The 18,433-nt window shown below is 41.1% G+C and overlaps 1 protein-coding gene across 2 annotated transcripts in view; it reads right to left on the bottom strand.

The window, feature by feature from the left end:
- Positions 1-18,390, bottom strand: part of CBL (Cbl proto-oncogene) — a 47,020-nt gene extending 28,630 nt beyond the window's left edge. The window contains exons 1-2 of one of the 2 annotated variants that reach the window (XM_075116061.1): positions 17,997-18,390; positions 10,028-10,275 (exon numbers count right to left, since the gene is read on the bottom strand). In XM_075116061.1, the coding sequence (XP_074972162.1) occupies positions 10,028-10,275; positions 17,997-18,143 (395 nt within the window). In that variant the 5' untranslated portion in view covers positions 18,144-18,390. The remainder of the gene's footprint in view (positions 1-10,027; positions 10,276-17,996) is intronic. The other variant, XM_075116063.1, reaches the window with a different exon arrangement.
- Positions 18,391-18,433: the final 43 nt, after the last annotated feature.

The following is an 18,433-nucleotide window of genomic DNA, read 5'->3' as shown; positions in this document are numbered from 1 at the left end:
GCGGGTGCACCACCTCCTTTCTTCAGAAATTCTACATTTGATGAAAGAACTACATATTGGTGACTTGGAAATGAGATGATTGCTCAGTTAAACTGAGGGAAAACACTCTGTAGTCACTGTACTATTATTCACTGCTACTGATGACTCTTAAAAAAACACAGTCCAAAAAGGCTTCTGTGGTATTGCAGTCTTATGTCTCCAGTGGCTCTCCATTTAAGTTTATGACAAGCAGAGCTTCAAGCACACCCTAGTTATTTCACTAGTTGAGCAACTGATTTCTTGATTTCTCTAAATCACGCTTCAACAACCCTATTTGATGGGTAAGACTTCCGTCAGCACTTAGACATTCTTCTGAATGAGAGATGATATTAAGTTTTCTGAGAAAAAAAGATATTTTTACCTCATTTTACAGGTGAGGCAGCTGAAGGACAGAAATAAAAAGTGCTGGAAGCTAGAATTACAGCTAGGGAACTTCGAATTCCTTATCACGTGGTCATTATTGCAGAAGACTATCCACTGTCTAAGTACTACTGCAAGAAATTGCAACTAAGGAAACACAAGTTTCCTACCCTCTCACTCCTGGGATTCCTTTGGAATTATACACCACCATATGATGTTTAGGTGACAGGGTTAGCTCTACTCCAGGTAAATGCAAGCTCTAGCACATAAGGAAAGAAAAAACAAAACCAAACAAAAACCCAACCCCCCCCAAAAGCAACTAAAAACAAAACCAAACAAAACCCTTAAACAGAAAAAACAAAAACCACAGTTCTTGGGACCTGCAAACGGCCAAACGTTTGCTTCCTGTAACTACATCTTACAATTTGATATTTCAATGATTTAAGAGCTAAAAAAAATTATCAGCTCTTTTAACCAGTCTCCAACCAGTAAAATGCACCTTTCAGAAATCAAAGGTGTGAGGTTATCATATAACACATGCTTTTCAGATGTTACGAACTATGCCCCAGACATGAGTGGTTAGACTCAATTTCAACAGATAGGTGGCTGCACCTAGTTCCAGAGAGAACCGTATCTTATAGCCTGCTACCATACCAGCAGCAAGTCTTCTGCATGCTCTTCATGTCAACATAAGACTCCAGCCTCAGCACATACGCAGTAAGTGGAAATGCTTGAGGTGATCCCAAGATGTCTTTTACAACTCCGAGATAACTTCAGAGTCCTCTATACACAGTAATCAGTTTTAAAAATAGAAACAGCGGAACTACTTTCAACAAAACTTGCAACACAGGAAGTGAATGAAATTCCATTTAACTATTTCTGGCTCAACAGACGTTACCTTAAAAAGTTAAGCTGGGCCACTGCTCTGTAACATTCACAGTATTTCCACAGGACAATTAATATAGCAGACTAGCAGAAAAACAGATGTTTTAGAATCAACAAAGTAATTGCTTGTACTACAGAATTTCACAGCATCAGCTAATCCTACAATGATTTTATATACTAGCTCATCCTGGCACCCTCTTAGAAAAAGGAAACAAAATGATAATGTTTATCACCTCTTGTTAATACGAGGTTCGTCTCCAAAAGTACTTCTCCATTTAAAGAACTACAGGCTTCACTGTTTCATTCTTTGTAGAACTATAAAACTAGCTGGTTAATTTTGCAACTTCAAGACTTCACTTACTAAAACAGTGAAATGGGAATGGGAACACATAAACCACAGGACTAGATATTTCTGTCCGTTCTTGGTCTAATCCCAGTTCCATTAAGTACTCTCAACAGCAGGCTTGAATAACCTGAATGCAGGGTAGCACTGTTATTTCCTCTGCGGACAAGCTGCTCTGCATCAGTGGGTGCCACAGGTGTCAGCGTGCCTGGCTAAGAATGTCAGCTCCAGCACAGAACACGCTTCTAACTGCAGCTGGAAGCTCAACTACTACGTTCGTAGGACATTGCACCTGAGCTGGCTCCCCCAAAGACAAATCAGAAATTACTGCAACCACTACATTAAACTCTTACCCTGTTTAATATCTGAAACAAATCTGTGTAACAACAGTTGTGACTGCTGTAAAGCTTCCCCTCTACTCCCTCCCCCACTTTTTTACCAATTAATTATGTCTACTGCCAAAAATGCTATCATTAGCTAGTGAACGGCATTCTCCACAAAAAGTATTTCTTTCTAGTCTAATTTTTTTTAAACAGTGCCAAGAGTAGCTGTAAAGAAGCAAGAAATTCCATAGGCTAATTCCTTTATCAGTGCTTTATATATTACAGGAAAAAATATTACAAAAACATACATGTTTCCTTACAGTCTTCTGAATCCTGGCACTTTTCAACTAACTATATATACACAGACATATATTTAAAAACTTTGCGTTTTGTAAGTAGAGCATGCCAATCAGTTTAAAGTGTCATGCAAAATATACTTCAGGCCACAAATGACCATGAAACTTTGGCATATTCATAGCATTATGCAAATGGCTGTGACTGATCTGAAGCAGAAGGGACACCACAGTCCAGTGTGCTGACCAGAAACACCAACCTACCAACCTTTGAAGGATCTGGATGACTTATTCTAGGCACAAATGCTAGCATTATGTTTTTAAACACGCTAGATTTCTTTCAATGTTAAGAGGGTAAGAATCCACTTTTTCTGGATTTAATTATTATAGAAAGCACTTTAGAGATAATTCATTTGATATGATTAATGGTCTTTAAATAGCACAATATATACTCAGCAGATTGACAAGATAAAGGATAACCTCTCACCTAGGTAACAGAGTAATTCTGTTACCAGATTCAAGGGCCTACTGAGCAAAACTTAATGCTGAGAATCCCACTATTCATTATATTTATATTTGGTCTCTCTGCACTGAAGTCACAATTTATATTTTAGGGGCTACTAGCTACAGTTAAAGGGAAACACATAGCACAAAAGTCCTGTTTCCAAATCAAGGAAGACTCCACATTTCATGCTTGATCTTCAGCCACCTCAAAACTGTCTTGGGTATGACGACACCACTGGGGGATTCCTTCACAGAAGGATCTGTAAGCTCTATCACTTCATTTCCAACTTGCATCCTGTCAAAATATTAAACCCAAGATCTTTTGCAACATACATACTCCAGAACAACACACAACTCTAGCATGCGCAAGCTTCGGGGTCTATGATTGCAGCTAATGTCAGTGCTTACCCAGCCCTTAGATGTCCTGCTGAGTGATTTGGAAACAGATCTCCATTTTTCCCCTCACACCATACTCCCTTACCATAACCAATTTACCCTCTACAGTGATTTTACAGTCCTTTCTACAGGGTAGCAGTCAGCAAGTCACATTACCTGAGCCAGCTGTGGGTGGCAGATAACCGAGTGAGTGCCTTCTGATCAACCTTCCAGAGATGGAAGCAGGGCAAAGCCAGCAAGTTCACAAACTAACACCACAGAAAGTATTTGCTTCAAACTGTTGGGAAGGAGCTGGCCTACCTTTGTTCAGTACCTTCTAGCAAGCCGAGGTTTTTTCAACACTATCTTATGGTTCAGAAAAGCTTTCATGCACCAAAACACAATCTGGTTTCTGGCTGAAAGGGCCATGACTGCAGATTTGAATCAACAGAAATCTGAAACATGGCCCTTAATATGCAAGCCAAGCACCCAAGAAACACGATATGGTTGCCAAGTAGCAGTAACACATTTTTGCCAACATCGAGAAATGTATCCACATTTCAAATTATAATTCTATAAACCAAGTAACATGCTTGCACTTCCATCTACAACATCAAGTTCACAGAGTTAGTCTGCCATAAAACTCTCCAATTTTATAGGCTCCAAGAGCAAAGAATAAAAATCTTACTTCCTTATTATGCAATAATCTGAAAGCTTACATTTGCCCATAAACTGATTTTTCAAGACAGTTGTCCAATTTTTGATGGAAAGAGAGCTAAAATAATTGCAAGCTTATGCCAATTATGCTGTTACTGAAGTTCCACAACTATCACCTAAACTAGCAATTTAAAGCCAAATTAAAAAGAAATAATTCACATTGCTCTCTCCAACAACATTTAAATGATAATGAATTTCTTCTTGAGTAATAAGCAGTTAGTTAGTGTTCATATGCTGGAGCCTGGCAAGGAAGCCTTTCTTGTGGGCAGCTTTGGAGCCTGTTCTTTTCTTTAAGATGTTCTAATTTAAATGCAGATGTAGACTTCACACTAGTGGGTTTTGTTAAAAAAAAGTCTTAGCTGTATTAGAAGGAAGTAACAGAAGGAGGACTTGCAAACACCATGCACCATTTGAGTTCCACATTTTATACTATCTCTTACTGGACAGGAGTGTGTGCAAGAACTCTAAAATATTAGATTATAGCACTAACACCTCCCCCCTCCCCCCAGAGGGTTTTTTGGTTCATGGCTTGGCACAAGTGTTTTCCAACTTTTCCTTCTTTAAAATCAAAAATTTTTTTCCCCAAGTCGTTCTTCATGCATTTCCTTCCCTTTTAGAGATATACATGGTCATTTCCAGTAGACATTAAATATTGGTAGCTTTTTCTTGTGTAAATTATTTAGTCTTCATATTGGAGCTAGAGAAGAATATGAAATCCTGCTGAGCCAGCATGCCACAAGGCTATTGTCAGCAAAATAGTTAAATACGGACTAGTTTCCCAAATTTTTTTGGCAACTCCACGTTATATGGATAGGGTTTATGATATTCCCTGCCTAAGCCCATTTTCTCCTCTACAGATATGTTAATTTGCTAACTGGGTTTGTTAACAGTTTGTTTTCCAAAGTATGCAAGCTGAACTTGTGCTATTACCTAACCCTTTAGTCTACATCCCAAGTAATTTCTTCTCAGCCTTTCACCTCCAGCTTCTAGAACTGCATTCTCTCACAGAAACATTTGCAGTGGCCTGATTTTATTAAGAAAAAAAATCTTCTGAATTTCCCCCTCCTAATAGACTGTTTTAAAATAAGCAGTAAATTTGATTTGTTGGTGAAAAACAGACTCTTCAGCCTAATTCTTCCTTTCTGAAGTAGCAGACAATTCCTATCCCTGTCTACTAATCAGCAAGCTCTTTTTCTGTCCTGCCATGTGAAGTATAATCTATTTACACAACTGCAAAAAAGCTGCTGCAATTAGTAATTTATGTAGTGGGTAAAGGTGATGAATGACAGCTCCTCTGTTGCAGGTAAGGGGTCTGGAGAGGTGAAAGCTTTCTGCAATAATAAAAATATCTCAACATAACCACTGAGCGTCTAGATTAAACTCTAATCAAGAGCTTAGGCAAATTCAGCACATTCAGAGTAGTTGTGGCATTAGCACTTATGGCACTATGAGTCAATTGAACCATCACACTGCAGGAAAAAAATTATGTATGTTTAACCACTAGGTAAAAAGTAAACTCAAGAAATTCACAATATTTACAGAGTCAGAGAAGTCACATATTTACCACTGTAGGCAGCGCAGCAAGCTACTCCGTGCTAAACAGGTGTACCTTTCTCCTTTGCATACAAACCTGCTAAGTACCCTCTACAGAATTTCTTTTATTGCACGTTTCAGCTATATAGCCTACAAACTTCACCTCCAAGTGGATTTTTGTTTTCTTTTTAAAACACTTCCAATGACAAGTCTCAAAAATACCTTTTGCATTAGAAAGTACTATGGAGCTATAAAGAATAGGTATCAACAGCTTTGGAAATGTATACAGCCTCAAGAATACCTGCTAATTACTGCAGCACAGCCAGCCAATTACTGAATGACTTACCTTTAGCTTACTGCAAGCCTATGACAAAATACCCAAGATGATTAACTCCTGAAATACTATTTGATTCCAATATCAAAGCCTGCAGATCTTACCATTTTATTTTACTAGATCCCTAAATTCCTAATTTGTTTTAGGTGACCAACCCACCTATTAGCAAGGACAACCCAAATAATCCCCTAAGCTTTCAAAACTCAAGAGGAGCAATATATTATCTCTGCTAGAAAACCCACACCTACTCAGAAGTCACCCAGCTGAATCTGATCTACTTGCTACAATTCAGTTTTTACCAGTAACTAGAAGTCAGTGCATGTACTTATTAGTCAGATAGTGCATACATAGGTTTAAAAGCAAGCTCAAAAGCATTCATTTTTTAACAGATATGGAAGTGAGCTAAAGCAGAATTTGAACAGCATCTTTAAAGCTCTCTTAATAAAGTGAGTTCTCTTCACAAAAATCACAGTATGAGTTTATGCAAGAGTGAATATTTCCTCTAAACGACTATGCATCAACACCACAGTATTACAGTATTAGAGACAAAACAGCCGTTACAGTCCTAAGAAAGGAAGCCATTGAGTACTCATAGCATCGGACATCATCCTAACTGTCGTGTTAGCCACAACAGCAGGACGCTTTCAGCACACTAACGGTTAAGTTATGACATAGGAGTGCTGCATTCACTTTTAGCAGCTCTATGACTGCAACTAGTTTAAAACTGAAGGAACACTCACCCACATCCGCAAGCACAGCGAGTGTTAACACAAGCCTTTTATAACCCTGTTCTCAGCACCTCTGCTCCTCGACTGTAGTTTGAAAGGCAGAGAATACATCAAAGCACGTGTCCTCTTTGCAAACGCACCTTTAAATGTTCAATATGCAACTGCAATCTTATTTTGTAGTACTGGATTTTAAACTGCCTGCCTTATAGCTAACACCAAATAGCATCCATATTATACTCCCACAGAGTCTACTATAAACACATAACACACAGTGTACCAAACCACTCAACGCTAGATGACACACATCTTGCAGCTATTACAAATTCTCAAAGCAGCAAAAGCTACAAGACATGGTGGGTGCTCTCTGCATATGTGCTCCAGCCTTAGTCTGCCTTGGACGAACACACCGAAGAACCTCTAAAAAGTTTGAGAGGAGCAAAGTTAGAGCAATTTAGAAATAATATAAAGAGATGCTCAAGTGACCAAGAAAATTCTAATCCTACAATCTAAGAGAGGCTTCAGTCATTTCTAATTACTGGTCTGTTTGCTAGTAGCAAACACCTGCACAGCTTTCACACTAGTTATGCAAATATCAAAACAGTGTATTTGCTCTACACCAAGAGACATTTGGGGGAGGAAAGTAAGAGCACACACAACAGGAAACAAAATGAATGCTAAATCTGGAAAACAGGAAGAAAGAAGCTTCAAGGACAACAGGGAAAAGAAGTCAGAAAAAGTCAAGACAAAATGATTATTCAGTACACCAGATTAGATTTTTAAAAGCATGTTTTCCTCAACTCCTAACAAGGTGAGAAAAATCTCCTAAATTTATTCACCTTAAATGACTAGATATATTCTAAATCTAAAGTTGCACCTATAGCAAAAATTCATTTAACTAAATTTCAGATGAAACAAATAGCACTTAAAAGTCATCAGGTTCCAAAAGCTCACACAACCACTAAGTCAGACACTTGAAGCGCAACATTTAACAGAACTCCCAGCTGAACCCAAAGTGCCGTTCTTTGCGCAGGTATCTCTTGAACTGGTAGAAGAGTCATATGCACTGACTACTCAAACCTCTTCCTTTTCTATGATGAGAGAATTGAGAAAGTTACCCTGCTTGTCACCAGTACCAGGAAAACAGGGTGGTATTTCCCCTTTGTGATTAAACAAAAACTGCTGCTTCCCGGGCTGAGTGAAAAGCAAAGGAAAATTTAATGACAGTAGCCAGGATGCAATTCTGCTTTTACGCTTATGTTTACAAGTCTCACCACAGTTGCTTGCCTGATAAGCTGTTTATTCATAAACGGTACAATTAGCGATTCCCCAAAGACTCCCATCACCTCTGTGAGAAAGCAAGCCTCTACTGGAATTCTGTTTCTGAAGTTCACATCTATCAATTTGGATTTCACTCCGCCCTTTTGTCAATTAGTTCGACTACAAAGTGACTAAGGGGATTAGCTCTCTGGAATTGTTTCTCTTTGCTTCTCTCTGAAAAAACAAGGGAATGGAGGAGGGGTGTTTGACTTATGATTGAAACAGCTATCATTTACTCATCACGTTCCATATTTATGATGGACAGATCACAATACACACAGTTAATGAGAACAAGTATCACAGAAATTCTAAAGGGTTTCACGTACTCTTTTAGCCTACTTCTGGAGGCAACAGTCAACTGTTCTAGAAAATAAAATCAACTATTACATGGGAGCAACACACAAAACCATTTTCAAGATAAATGCTACTTAAAATAAGAGCAACCCACTGCACTGTAAAAATCACTCAGTCTTGAATGATAATCTATGTTGTTAATATCTCAAAGGATGATGTAAGAAAATGACCAGTTCCAGCAGAAGACCCAGAGGTTAATTTTTATCAGTTTAATCAATTTATTCACAGTAAAAAGTGCTTTACATACTGTGGCTCATTTCGATCTGAGTGAAGGAAAAAAAAAAAAGGCCCTTTTCCATTAAACATCACCTCATCCACAAAACAATCCAGGTTAATGAACTCTCTTCTCCCCATATTTGTTACATCCATTATCTTCTATAACACTTTTCAGAAGTTCCAGCTAGCAGCATCTCCCAAAGCCCACTTCTCACCTGCAATAAGCCAATTGTGCCTATATTAACCACATCCTCCCAAAGCCGGGGGGCAAGCAGATAATATTAAATCTTACTTTTGAGTTCACACATTACATCGAACCCAATTCCTGAAAGCCTCCTACAGATAACAAACCTTTTAAAGGAGCAAGTATACCACATGAAGATGCGTATTCATAGACCCCAAACCCTGTCTCAAACAAACTCTAAGCCTAAGTCTTATCTCACAAAGAAACTATGCTAAACGACAATCCAGAAAGAAACTTTCATTTCTTAATTCATTCTTCAAGACTGTAGGTGAAAAATAAAACAGCATTAACAATACCTTCTGGCACCACTATCATAGTCTTTTGTTAAAGTTCAATATTATAGAATATGCTACATACAGTCAATATTATACCAGAAATATGTACCAGCACTTCTCCCATCACCCCTCCCCCAAAGTACTTCAAGCAAGTAGTTGCCAGGGCATTAACCACATTCTCCCCAGTGACACTATGTTCAGCCTCTGGGTGGTTTTCACTTTTTTCCACTTATTTTTATAAATTCAGCACCTACTCCAAAATCCTGAAATGAGTTTAAAGTTACAGATGTATGCTTTGTATATCTGTCCATTAGACCTGCTGCCAACAGTTCAGACAAATATGAAAGACTAACCTTTTCCAGAACTTTAGTCTACTCTTAAATCACCTTAGCTATCCTTTACTTAAACCTGGATGAAGGAAAGAAGCACCTTTTCAAGTATAGTACTCATAAAATTCATGCTACTTTGTTCAAGAGAGCCTTATATTCAGATATAATTGCAATTTCTACCTCCACCTATCCTTTTTAGTAAGTGCTGTTCACCTTGAAGATGCCCTTGATCTCAGCTATGCCTTCTAAAAAAAAAAAAATGAAAGAAGAGGTCACAAGTGTGGCACAACAATCTACCTTAGATTTGAAGTTTCCAATGTATGAAAGTTATGGTGTTTTAGTAAGACGTTTTATTCCCACAAAACAAGGTTACTTCAACCCCCACCTCTGGAAATACTGGACAGTTTCTGTTTCCAGGAAAAGGAAAAGTTCTGTAAAACCTAAAAACCAATTACAACAAGTTTTAGTCTGGATGGCTGTTTTGCTATGTAACACAAAACGTTCCACTGTTTCCTAAAATTGCCAGAAATGTCATTCTGAAGCTTATCCTCTCTCACGAGGCATTCTCTGTGTGAGAATGCAAAGGACTACAATACCTTCTCACAGCAGACTTTATTCTTTACATTAACCTAGCATACCTGAACTACACTACTAAGGCTATACAGGCTGTGAACACTTACTCTGCTCTCAGATTTCAATATACCCAAGTAGAGTTCACTTAAAAATACACAGACTTACATGTCCTCAAAGTTTGTTTTCCTGTACAGACAACAGATCAACCAGTAGACATTTGTACAAGCTCTTGTCCACTACAGCAGATTTATATAATGAATATTTGAAACCATTTCTTCCCATTACCTAGGCTGAGAGTTCTCCTCATACATCCGCTCTTTCCCTTCCTTGAAAAGGCTGATGGTCTGCTTGGTTTTCTTCATCAAGTTCTCCATGAACACGCGGAAATACTCGTTTTCTCCTAGGGTCTCCATCTTCCCCTCATAGCGTGATAGGATGGTTCGTAGATGCTGGTAGGTATCAGGCAGCAGATCTAGGATATAGGGTGGGCTGTTCTTCAACGCCAGTTTTGGGTTCTGACACAAACGCACCACCTACAGTTAATGAAGAAAATACTATTCTGAAAACTTAAAAATACCAAGTAGTGATCGGTTACTTAAACACAATTCAGTGTTACATACAAACACAATACACTGAAACATCCTCTCTCAACAAATCGCCTTCGTTGCTCAAGTCCAGACAAGGAGCCCAGCCACCAAGAATCAAGGTTATGGAGTAAATGTCCACTGCATGTGGACTGACAGAACTCCCAACATACGTATGATTATATTTCACGAGGCTGCATTTCGCCCAAAGTGCATTTTCAAAAACAAACCTCAAGACAGTTCAATACAGAGTTACTAAGTGGGAAGGATGCAATTTACCACGTCTAGTACTTCCTGCCACATTTCAGACTCTGGATGTGCCCATAGGCAGAACTTTGTGTCTAGCTGCCCTGATTTTGGCTTCAAAAGTGACTTTTCACTCTGAACCATATATTCAGGACAAATATGGCCACAGAGGAAGTTCCACTGCAACAGATATCACTGACACCAGTAAGCACTCCCAGGCTGAAAATCTTTTGAAGGCAACAGTGCTAGAAGAATCTCCTCTTCTTACTCCTTGAATACGTACAAGGGCTAAGAGGAACAATAGCTTTTACAGATAATGACAACCATCAAGGAAGAATGAATGCAAAGAAATTCTTCCATGCAAGAATGGGAAATAAGCTGTAACAAAATACATAAGAGAACTCGGTAGAAGTTTAGCTCACAAGAACTTGTGTCCCCAGTTATGCTTCAGCTTTGCTTCTACCTTCTATTAGATGAATCTTATAGCAAAACTAGATCCTTCACAATAATTTCTCTGGGTTTTGTTTGTTTGTTTATAAATAGCAACACATCCACGGCAATACTATCAATTAGATTAGAGTGTTATTAGACGACCTCAACCTGTCTTCCACTTGGCATACGTCTAAACATCTGATTTTTCTTCCTTCTAAGCCACAAGTTCTCTATTTTTTTAGTAGCAAGATCACATATTCTCAAAGTTAAGAACTTGAACCTATCAACTCAAATTTTTGCCATCTACAGTGAATCTATTGGATCATCAATAAAATAATTTTAGGCACTTCCTTTTGCATTATGTACTTACAGCACAAGTAACAAGTAGAATGTTCCTATTCAGAACTTGGAAGCAACAAAACTATTATACCTGTACACAAACAAATCAGGATGCAAGCTGAACTTAACACAGGTCTTCAACATACAGGAACATAGAGCTTACATGCCAAAAGCTCATGATAGTATGTTTATGTGATGGGGAGGATGAAGAATGCCACTTCACTGTACCATAGCCAAAATTTTCCATTATCTAGACTGAAGAGAATGATAGGGAGAGATAATGGCAAAGTGGTAACTTGAAAAACTAGTGGTGCACTTTCAGTTATAAAAAGGGCTGAAACTCTGGAGTTGCAAGGCCACTATCAGATGAAGTTTACAAGCTAAGAACCAGCAGCTGGTATAGCCTTACTGCTGTCTTGCTGGCTAACAGCTTCTAGCTTCCGTGATTTACATCAAACTTGAGATGAAGGCTGGTACAAAATGTAGATACCATTTCCTGAAATTCTTCACTACAATGAATGTAATCTGACTGCTTAATACCAAGCACATGAATGAGGTCTAACATAATTACACTGCCAGGTATAAGGGTATTACAGGTATCAATGTCACACAGCCAAATGTAAAGCTTAAGGGAAGCGGATAGGAAAAGGTAAAAGAACAACCTAGCATCCTTCTGCAGTACATAATTTCCAGAAAATCTTGTGAAATCTTCAAGAGGAATTGACTAGTTCCCTACAACTCATACTTAAATAGCTACTTCCCTTAAACACTTAAATGCTGGTGGTAAACAAAGTAATTTATTCTGAAACAGTGCTTTAGCTTTTACCTTTGCCATTCAGGGTACATGCAAAAAGCAACCTCATCAAGTTAAGTGACATCTCCAATTATATCTGACTTACAGTAGTGCCTCTAACAAGAGCTGACTGAGAAAGACTCAATTTCAGTGAAGAGAAAGGCACCCAGTATATCAAAACTCAGACAGAAAAATCTGACTGCCATTAAAAGAATAACATGCCTAAAGAAGCCTCTGCAATAATATATGGGAAAAAAACTACCAGAGTTCTCCATCCATTTTAAGGGGGCTGCCAAGGATCAGGAGGTCTAGATAAGGAGATGGATGGTCAGACAACTGACTTACACAATTGATTCTGATGCCTCAACTGCTGCTTCCTTGGAGCCTGTGAACATTGTACACCGAACCATACCAACAAATTGAGTCAGCACATTTGTCCCTTGAATAAAACTAGTTTCACTACGTAGCATGACTAGGTTCTAAATATGCTCCTCAGACACAGCTTAACTGTGCTATGGATAGCAGAATCTTTTCAACAGAAACGGTTTATTACACAGTGGGTTTAAAACCTTAATAAAAACAAAGTCAGCTCTTATGAGGAAACCACATTAAGCAATCATAAAAGTCATAGTATGCACTTCTCTCGGTCATCTGTACTAGAAAACAGTTTTGCTGTTACCCCTTGAAAACATCCAGCTATAGAGGAAGCAGACCCACTGTATTTCAATAATGTAACAAACTTCAATATCAGTTAGAAAAATTTCGCCACAGAAGCAGCAGGTTCTGCAAACCACTCATTCTCATAGCCTCTATAAAACCCTTCCCAAGAAGTAACTTGCAAATGGTTAACAGAAAGGCCAAAACTGCTGTGATTTTATTATCAAATGAGCTTCTTGATTTACCAAGTGGACCAAAATTGGCCAAGACAAGCATTTAAAAGCTACGTAACTAGGAACCACTGCCTCTTGAGCAAACTTGGTCATTTTATAACACAGCAGCAACAAACTCAGTTGCATTTTGCTTGTTTCTCTACATGTGCACTTGCAGCATCATGACAACATCAAAAGGAATGTTCCCAGCCCTGGGAACAGCTGCCCCACAGCAAGCTACCCTGCCTTCCACAGGGACCAGCAATGTAGAAGGAAATTGAGCAAAAAGCAGCAAATATTTTCAATTAGGTGTGATGGTAACAAACACAAGCAATACGTGTTTTTAAAGTACCATCCAAACTCAAAGTTTGCCTGGCTTATGCTTTGTTCTCTTAGGAACAAGCTTTTATGGAGACATTTTTGGATTTTTAGAAATACCAATAAAGCATTTCAATCTTAGCATGAAGATTCTAAGAGGTCGGCCTGTGAAGAACCCTGAAATTGACCTCACCGATTTTCTTTTTCCGAACTCAAGAGAAGAAAATAATCAAAAAAGAGTCTCCCCTTTCAGCTGTGAAGAAAGTATCTGTTACCTAGTCATTTGAGTTAAAAATCTCATACAGATTTTCTAGGCCCAAAACTGACACTTTCCCCTCACGATTCTGCAGCTTGCCCTTGACTGATCTCTGGATTTAAAACACTTCTCATCAGCACTGCTTCATTAGACTTGCACAAATAAAGGAGCTGGGTAACTAGCTTAGGAAAGCAGTGACACTATATACAGAGTAGTGTGACAGGCACAACGTAGAGATAACCTGAGAAACACAGCAAGAACCATGAGCTTTTTTAAATACTGCATTCATGTTAGGTAGTTGCATTAGGTACACGTCAGCAGAAGCAAGGAATTCAGGCAAAATGAGATACCTAAACAAATGCACTCATTTAACAATACACAGTATTTGTTAGGAAGGGCAGAGAGTGCTGCTTAACAGAGGACACAAACCTATTCAAATTGTGGCCCCTCAAGGCTGAGTCACCAGTTGCTGCACTAAGAGGCTGTTTCCTCCAACACACACTGAATCCCCCTCTCTCAGCTTCCTGTCTACCCATCCCATCCTCTCGGTTCATTACCTTCCCCATTTTGCTCTTCCCCAGCCCTACCCACCAAAAAGCTAGCGCCAGCCTGTTTACTGCAGCCATTGACATAGCACCCCACTTCTTGTTCTGGCAGAAAGTCCCAGGAACAGACACTACCTACCAGCTTGCCTCAGACAGGGGACAGTGTCACGGAGCTCCAGGCCTGACAAGCCCCCAGTGCAGTTCTGAAAAGCCATAGTTCTTTCTTTCCTCTAAGAGCTAAACAGCTAACTTCTTTACTGCAATCACATCTCATTTCATCTTAAGCCAACAGCAAAATAAAACCTACTCAAAATTCTCTTATCTCCCACTGAATTTTTATTTGGCCTCTCTTCTGCTTGTGATGAAGGTCACCTACAGTGGCATTTCTCTGTATCAGTTTTAGAAACAGAATGGCATTGATATGCTGTTGAGAGAAGCTTTATCTCAAAGCTCATCTTCCTCCTCCATGTCTTACTACATGTACTCTTACCATTCTGCTACATCCCTTATACCTCAACCCAAGCAGCTCATGACTACACCACCCGTTCTTCAAATACCATCCACAGCAATGAACTCAAGTGGTCTGCATTATCTGCTGCCCAGATCACGTTTGAAAGAACTGATTTTTAATCCCATCCTTTCATGTAAAAAAATACTAGTTGTTTTCACCAGCCAATACATCATATGTTTTCTTATAGTAAGTACTGCTTTATTTGCTAAAGACAGTGATAAGATGAGCAAGCATGATAAAATAAATTAACAGCAGTTTCTTCCACTTCAACCAATCTATACGCTTTACTCAGTTCAAGACACTGCAAGGAAATTACTATGTTGCTTACTGTATTATTTGTGACTGCAAGCTTGCAGGCTCACAAGACATCAGGTGACATGTCCAGCTTCCAAAGACACATTTAACCCCTATTCCATAGATAAATGCATAATTGTTACCTAATTCAGCTGAAGGTGAACATCCTGCTGCACAGTGATGAAAAGGGCTATTTTATGTCCATACTATATATGACCACATGAAACTGTAGGAGAAACTGTTAGTACTGACGAAAATTAGAACTTAAAGCAAAAGAATCTGACAGACAGGAACACATCAGGCAGCTTATGGAGAACATTATGGGGAAAATATTTGGACAAGAATCAACTTGCATAGGAAATTCATCAGTCACATCCAGAAAAAGAGACACACAAATGCTTTGACAACACCAGCTAATTATGCAGACTAATGAATCAGGTCATGAATGCAATGTATGCACACAGATACAGCACACATTTTTGAAAGACAAATGCATCATCTATTAAAACATGCACACAAATGATGTTTTTTCCACCTGTAATTTCACTTACTTGGCCCAGAAAACTAACCCATTTTCAACACCTTCCATGCATTTAGCCCTTCTCACCGCTAGTTTAATGAGCACTGTTTGCCTGGCAGTTTGCTACACTACTAAAAATTTTTTTTAATTCAGATGCGTTCTCATAAGTGTGTGTAAGTACAACTGAAGTCTAACTGAAATCTGAAAGGCTTTTCACAGCCAGATCTTTCCTCCTGTACAAATCAGACTGCACAACCAACTCTTTAAGGCTTTAAATATTAAGCCTACACCTAAGAGCTTTTGGATGCCGCCTACAAGCAAGACTGAAGTCAGTGCACATTTAAAAGAGGTTACTTTAACTTGTGACAAATACAACAGCAGCCTTGGCTTTTCTTTCGGTGATATCATGGTGGAGAGGGTATATAGTCAAAGAGTGGCTATGGAGATCTGAAGCTATGAAAGTATTCCCCCCAAAGAAACCTATCCCATTACAATTCAAAACAGCAAGGTAGTCAAAGCTGTTTTTTTCAGGCCAACCTTCTCCTTTGAACAGACCAGGTTATGAGGTCAAACAGAGTCTGACATTCATATCTATATCAACGCACAAAAGTGAAGATGTGCATTCTTACAAGTTTATCTGTGAGTTAAACTCATGTCTAAGAGGATCGTGTTTCTGTGCTCCTCAAATTACCTTTCCCACCTTAGCACTTACACTTGCCCTCAACGTTTTTAAGAGAGCCACTGTCACCTCTCATAAGACTTTTTTCTTTATCCCCATCTGTCTCTGTAGAAGGTGATCAAAGCTCATCACAAGCAGAACAAGGCACAACTATAAACCATGCCTTTTGTTGAGCCAGCCAACACAAAGTGGTTTCTTGGCATGAACATAATTTAATGTGTCTTCAAAAAAGTCATCTATCCTGCCTGCTTTAGCATTTACTGCAGAATATACAGATACTGCATGCATAAATAATGCAGGGAAAGGAGAAAGAAAAGTTGAAACGCGTAAGCCTGCAGGCCAATTGGATGAGGTATGCCCATCAGCCCTGCTTGCTCTGCTCCCAGAGGGGAAGAAGTTGGTAAGGTGACACTTGCCAAGGACTGCAGGCAACTTCGGCGATGCTCTTACTCTGCGCTACTTTTAAGGCCCTGAACCCTGCATTATAAAATGCATTGCACATTTTGGACTCCATCATGTCAAGCCTAGCCTCAATTCTCAGAGCTGAATAGTAATAACATCAGAAGATGAATAAAAATCCCAGGAAAAATGTTAGAAGATTTTTATTTTCTGCCCACTTCTGGGTTCCTATGCTCACTTACTGGGTCATTCTATAAACAATGCCAGCATCCACTAACAACTTACCAGGATTTCTTCAAACAATGGATTTACCAACACACCTAGGCAGGCTAATAAATCAACTGCCATACCCCATCACACCATCAGGCCAAAAGGCCTGTGGCCTGCCCCATGTCATTTCCTGGCATTTTACAAGGTGGAGGAAGGGAGAGTCTTAATGACCCCAGAACGCAATGCCCCACATAAAGGCATGGGAGATGGCCTTTCCAATTCCTGCACCACAGGTTTTTGTTGCTAAACATTACATTTCATGCTCCTTATCTCTGTGTAACTACATGCATTTATTACAGAGTGTTTTATTCAGAGTTTCACAGCTTTTACCAGGCTCCCAGTTTTTAGGAAAAGGCTTTGGGCTGAGCTCATTAACATGTCCCGATTCATTCAGAAAAGGATAATTTAAACTGCCAGAAAGCAGATGCTCAGCTTCACCATCCAGTGTCCACACACCAGGCTCTATCACAGGCCGAGACTCACCTTCAGACAAGCAAATGCTAAATTACTCCCTCGTGCAGTTACACGCAGGTAGGACACCACCAGGATGCAGCTGCAGCTCCCCACCAGGCCCTACCCATACCCAGCCTCTCCCCCCACCAGCATCACCAGTGCTGCCACCCCAGCGTCTATAAGACGGTACAAACCCCAGATTCTACTGAGCAGATCAGTATACAAATCTTCCCCTCTTTCTCCATCCTGCTGCCCCCCCGGCCCTGCACGCAGCTCACCCCTTGCGGAGCTGCCGTTCTCCCTCGGCACCTTCCAGTTTCGCATCCCTCTGGCCTTTCATCCACCGCACGCCTCCCCACCGGCTCCGACATCCCCCGCGCCAGCGCTGCACCCCATCCTGCACCCATACAGCTCTCGCCCCCTACCCAAACACTTCAGCCCAGCCCGACACCGAGCCACACAGCTCTCCCTCCCCCAGCCAAGCCTGCAAAACCCTGCAACTCCAGGCTCACCCTGCCCCCAGAGCCCCCATCTCTCCGAAGCACGCAGCTCAGTCCTACTGCCCTGTCCTTCGCTGCTCCACCTCAACACCCCCCGCCGCCTCCCCAGCGCTACAGCCGAACCCCCGCCGCCGCCCCGGCCCCCCTCTACCCGCAAGGCCCGCTTCCCGTCCCAGCCCGACCCCCGGAACCGCCCGCAGCCCTCCCCGCCAGCCCAGGGCGGCCCAAGGCCCCCGCCGGGCCCACCTTGTCCATCAGCTTCCAGCACTTCTCCACCATCTTCTTGTCCACGGCGCCGGGCTGGTGCGGCCCGAGGTGGTGGTGGTGCGGCTGGAAGGCGTCCTTCATGAGACCGATCAGCCCCCCGGGGCCCTTCTTCAGCGGCGCCGACATGAGGGCGGCGCGGGGGCGGGGGGGCGGCAGCGAGCGCGCCCACACCCGCGCCCGGCCCGTCGCCCCCCTCCGGCACCGGGCCGCGGCCCTGCAGAGCAGCTGGGCGTGGGGCGCTCCCGTGGGCCGGGTCGCGAAGGGCCGGGCCGGGCCGGGCCGGGCAGGCAGGGGCAACGGGAGCCACGGGCGGTGGCGGCGGCGGGGGAGCCCGGCTCTAGCGGCGTTCCGCCCTCCCCCCCGGCCAGGCCGCGCGCCGACTGGTCCGCCGGCGGCCGGCACCGCCCCCTCCGCCG

Source organism: Phalacrocorax aristotelis, chromosome 22, assembly GCF_949628215.1.
Source record: "Phalacrocorax aristotelis chromosome 22, bGulAri2.1, whole genome shotgun sequence".
Classification (NCBI taxonomy): Eukaryota; Metazoa; Chordata; class Aves; order Suliformes; family Phalacrocoracidae; genus Phalacrocorax; species Phalacrocorax aristotelis.
This window is presented reverse-complemented; position numbering and strand designations above follow the sequence as displayed.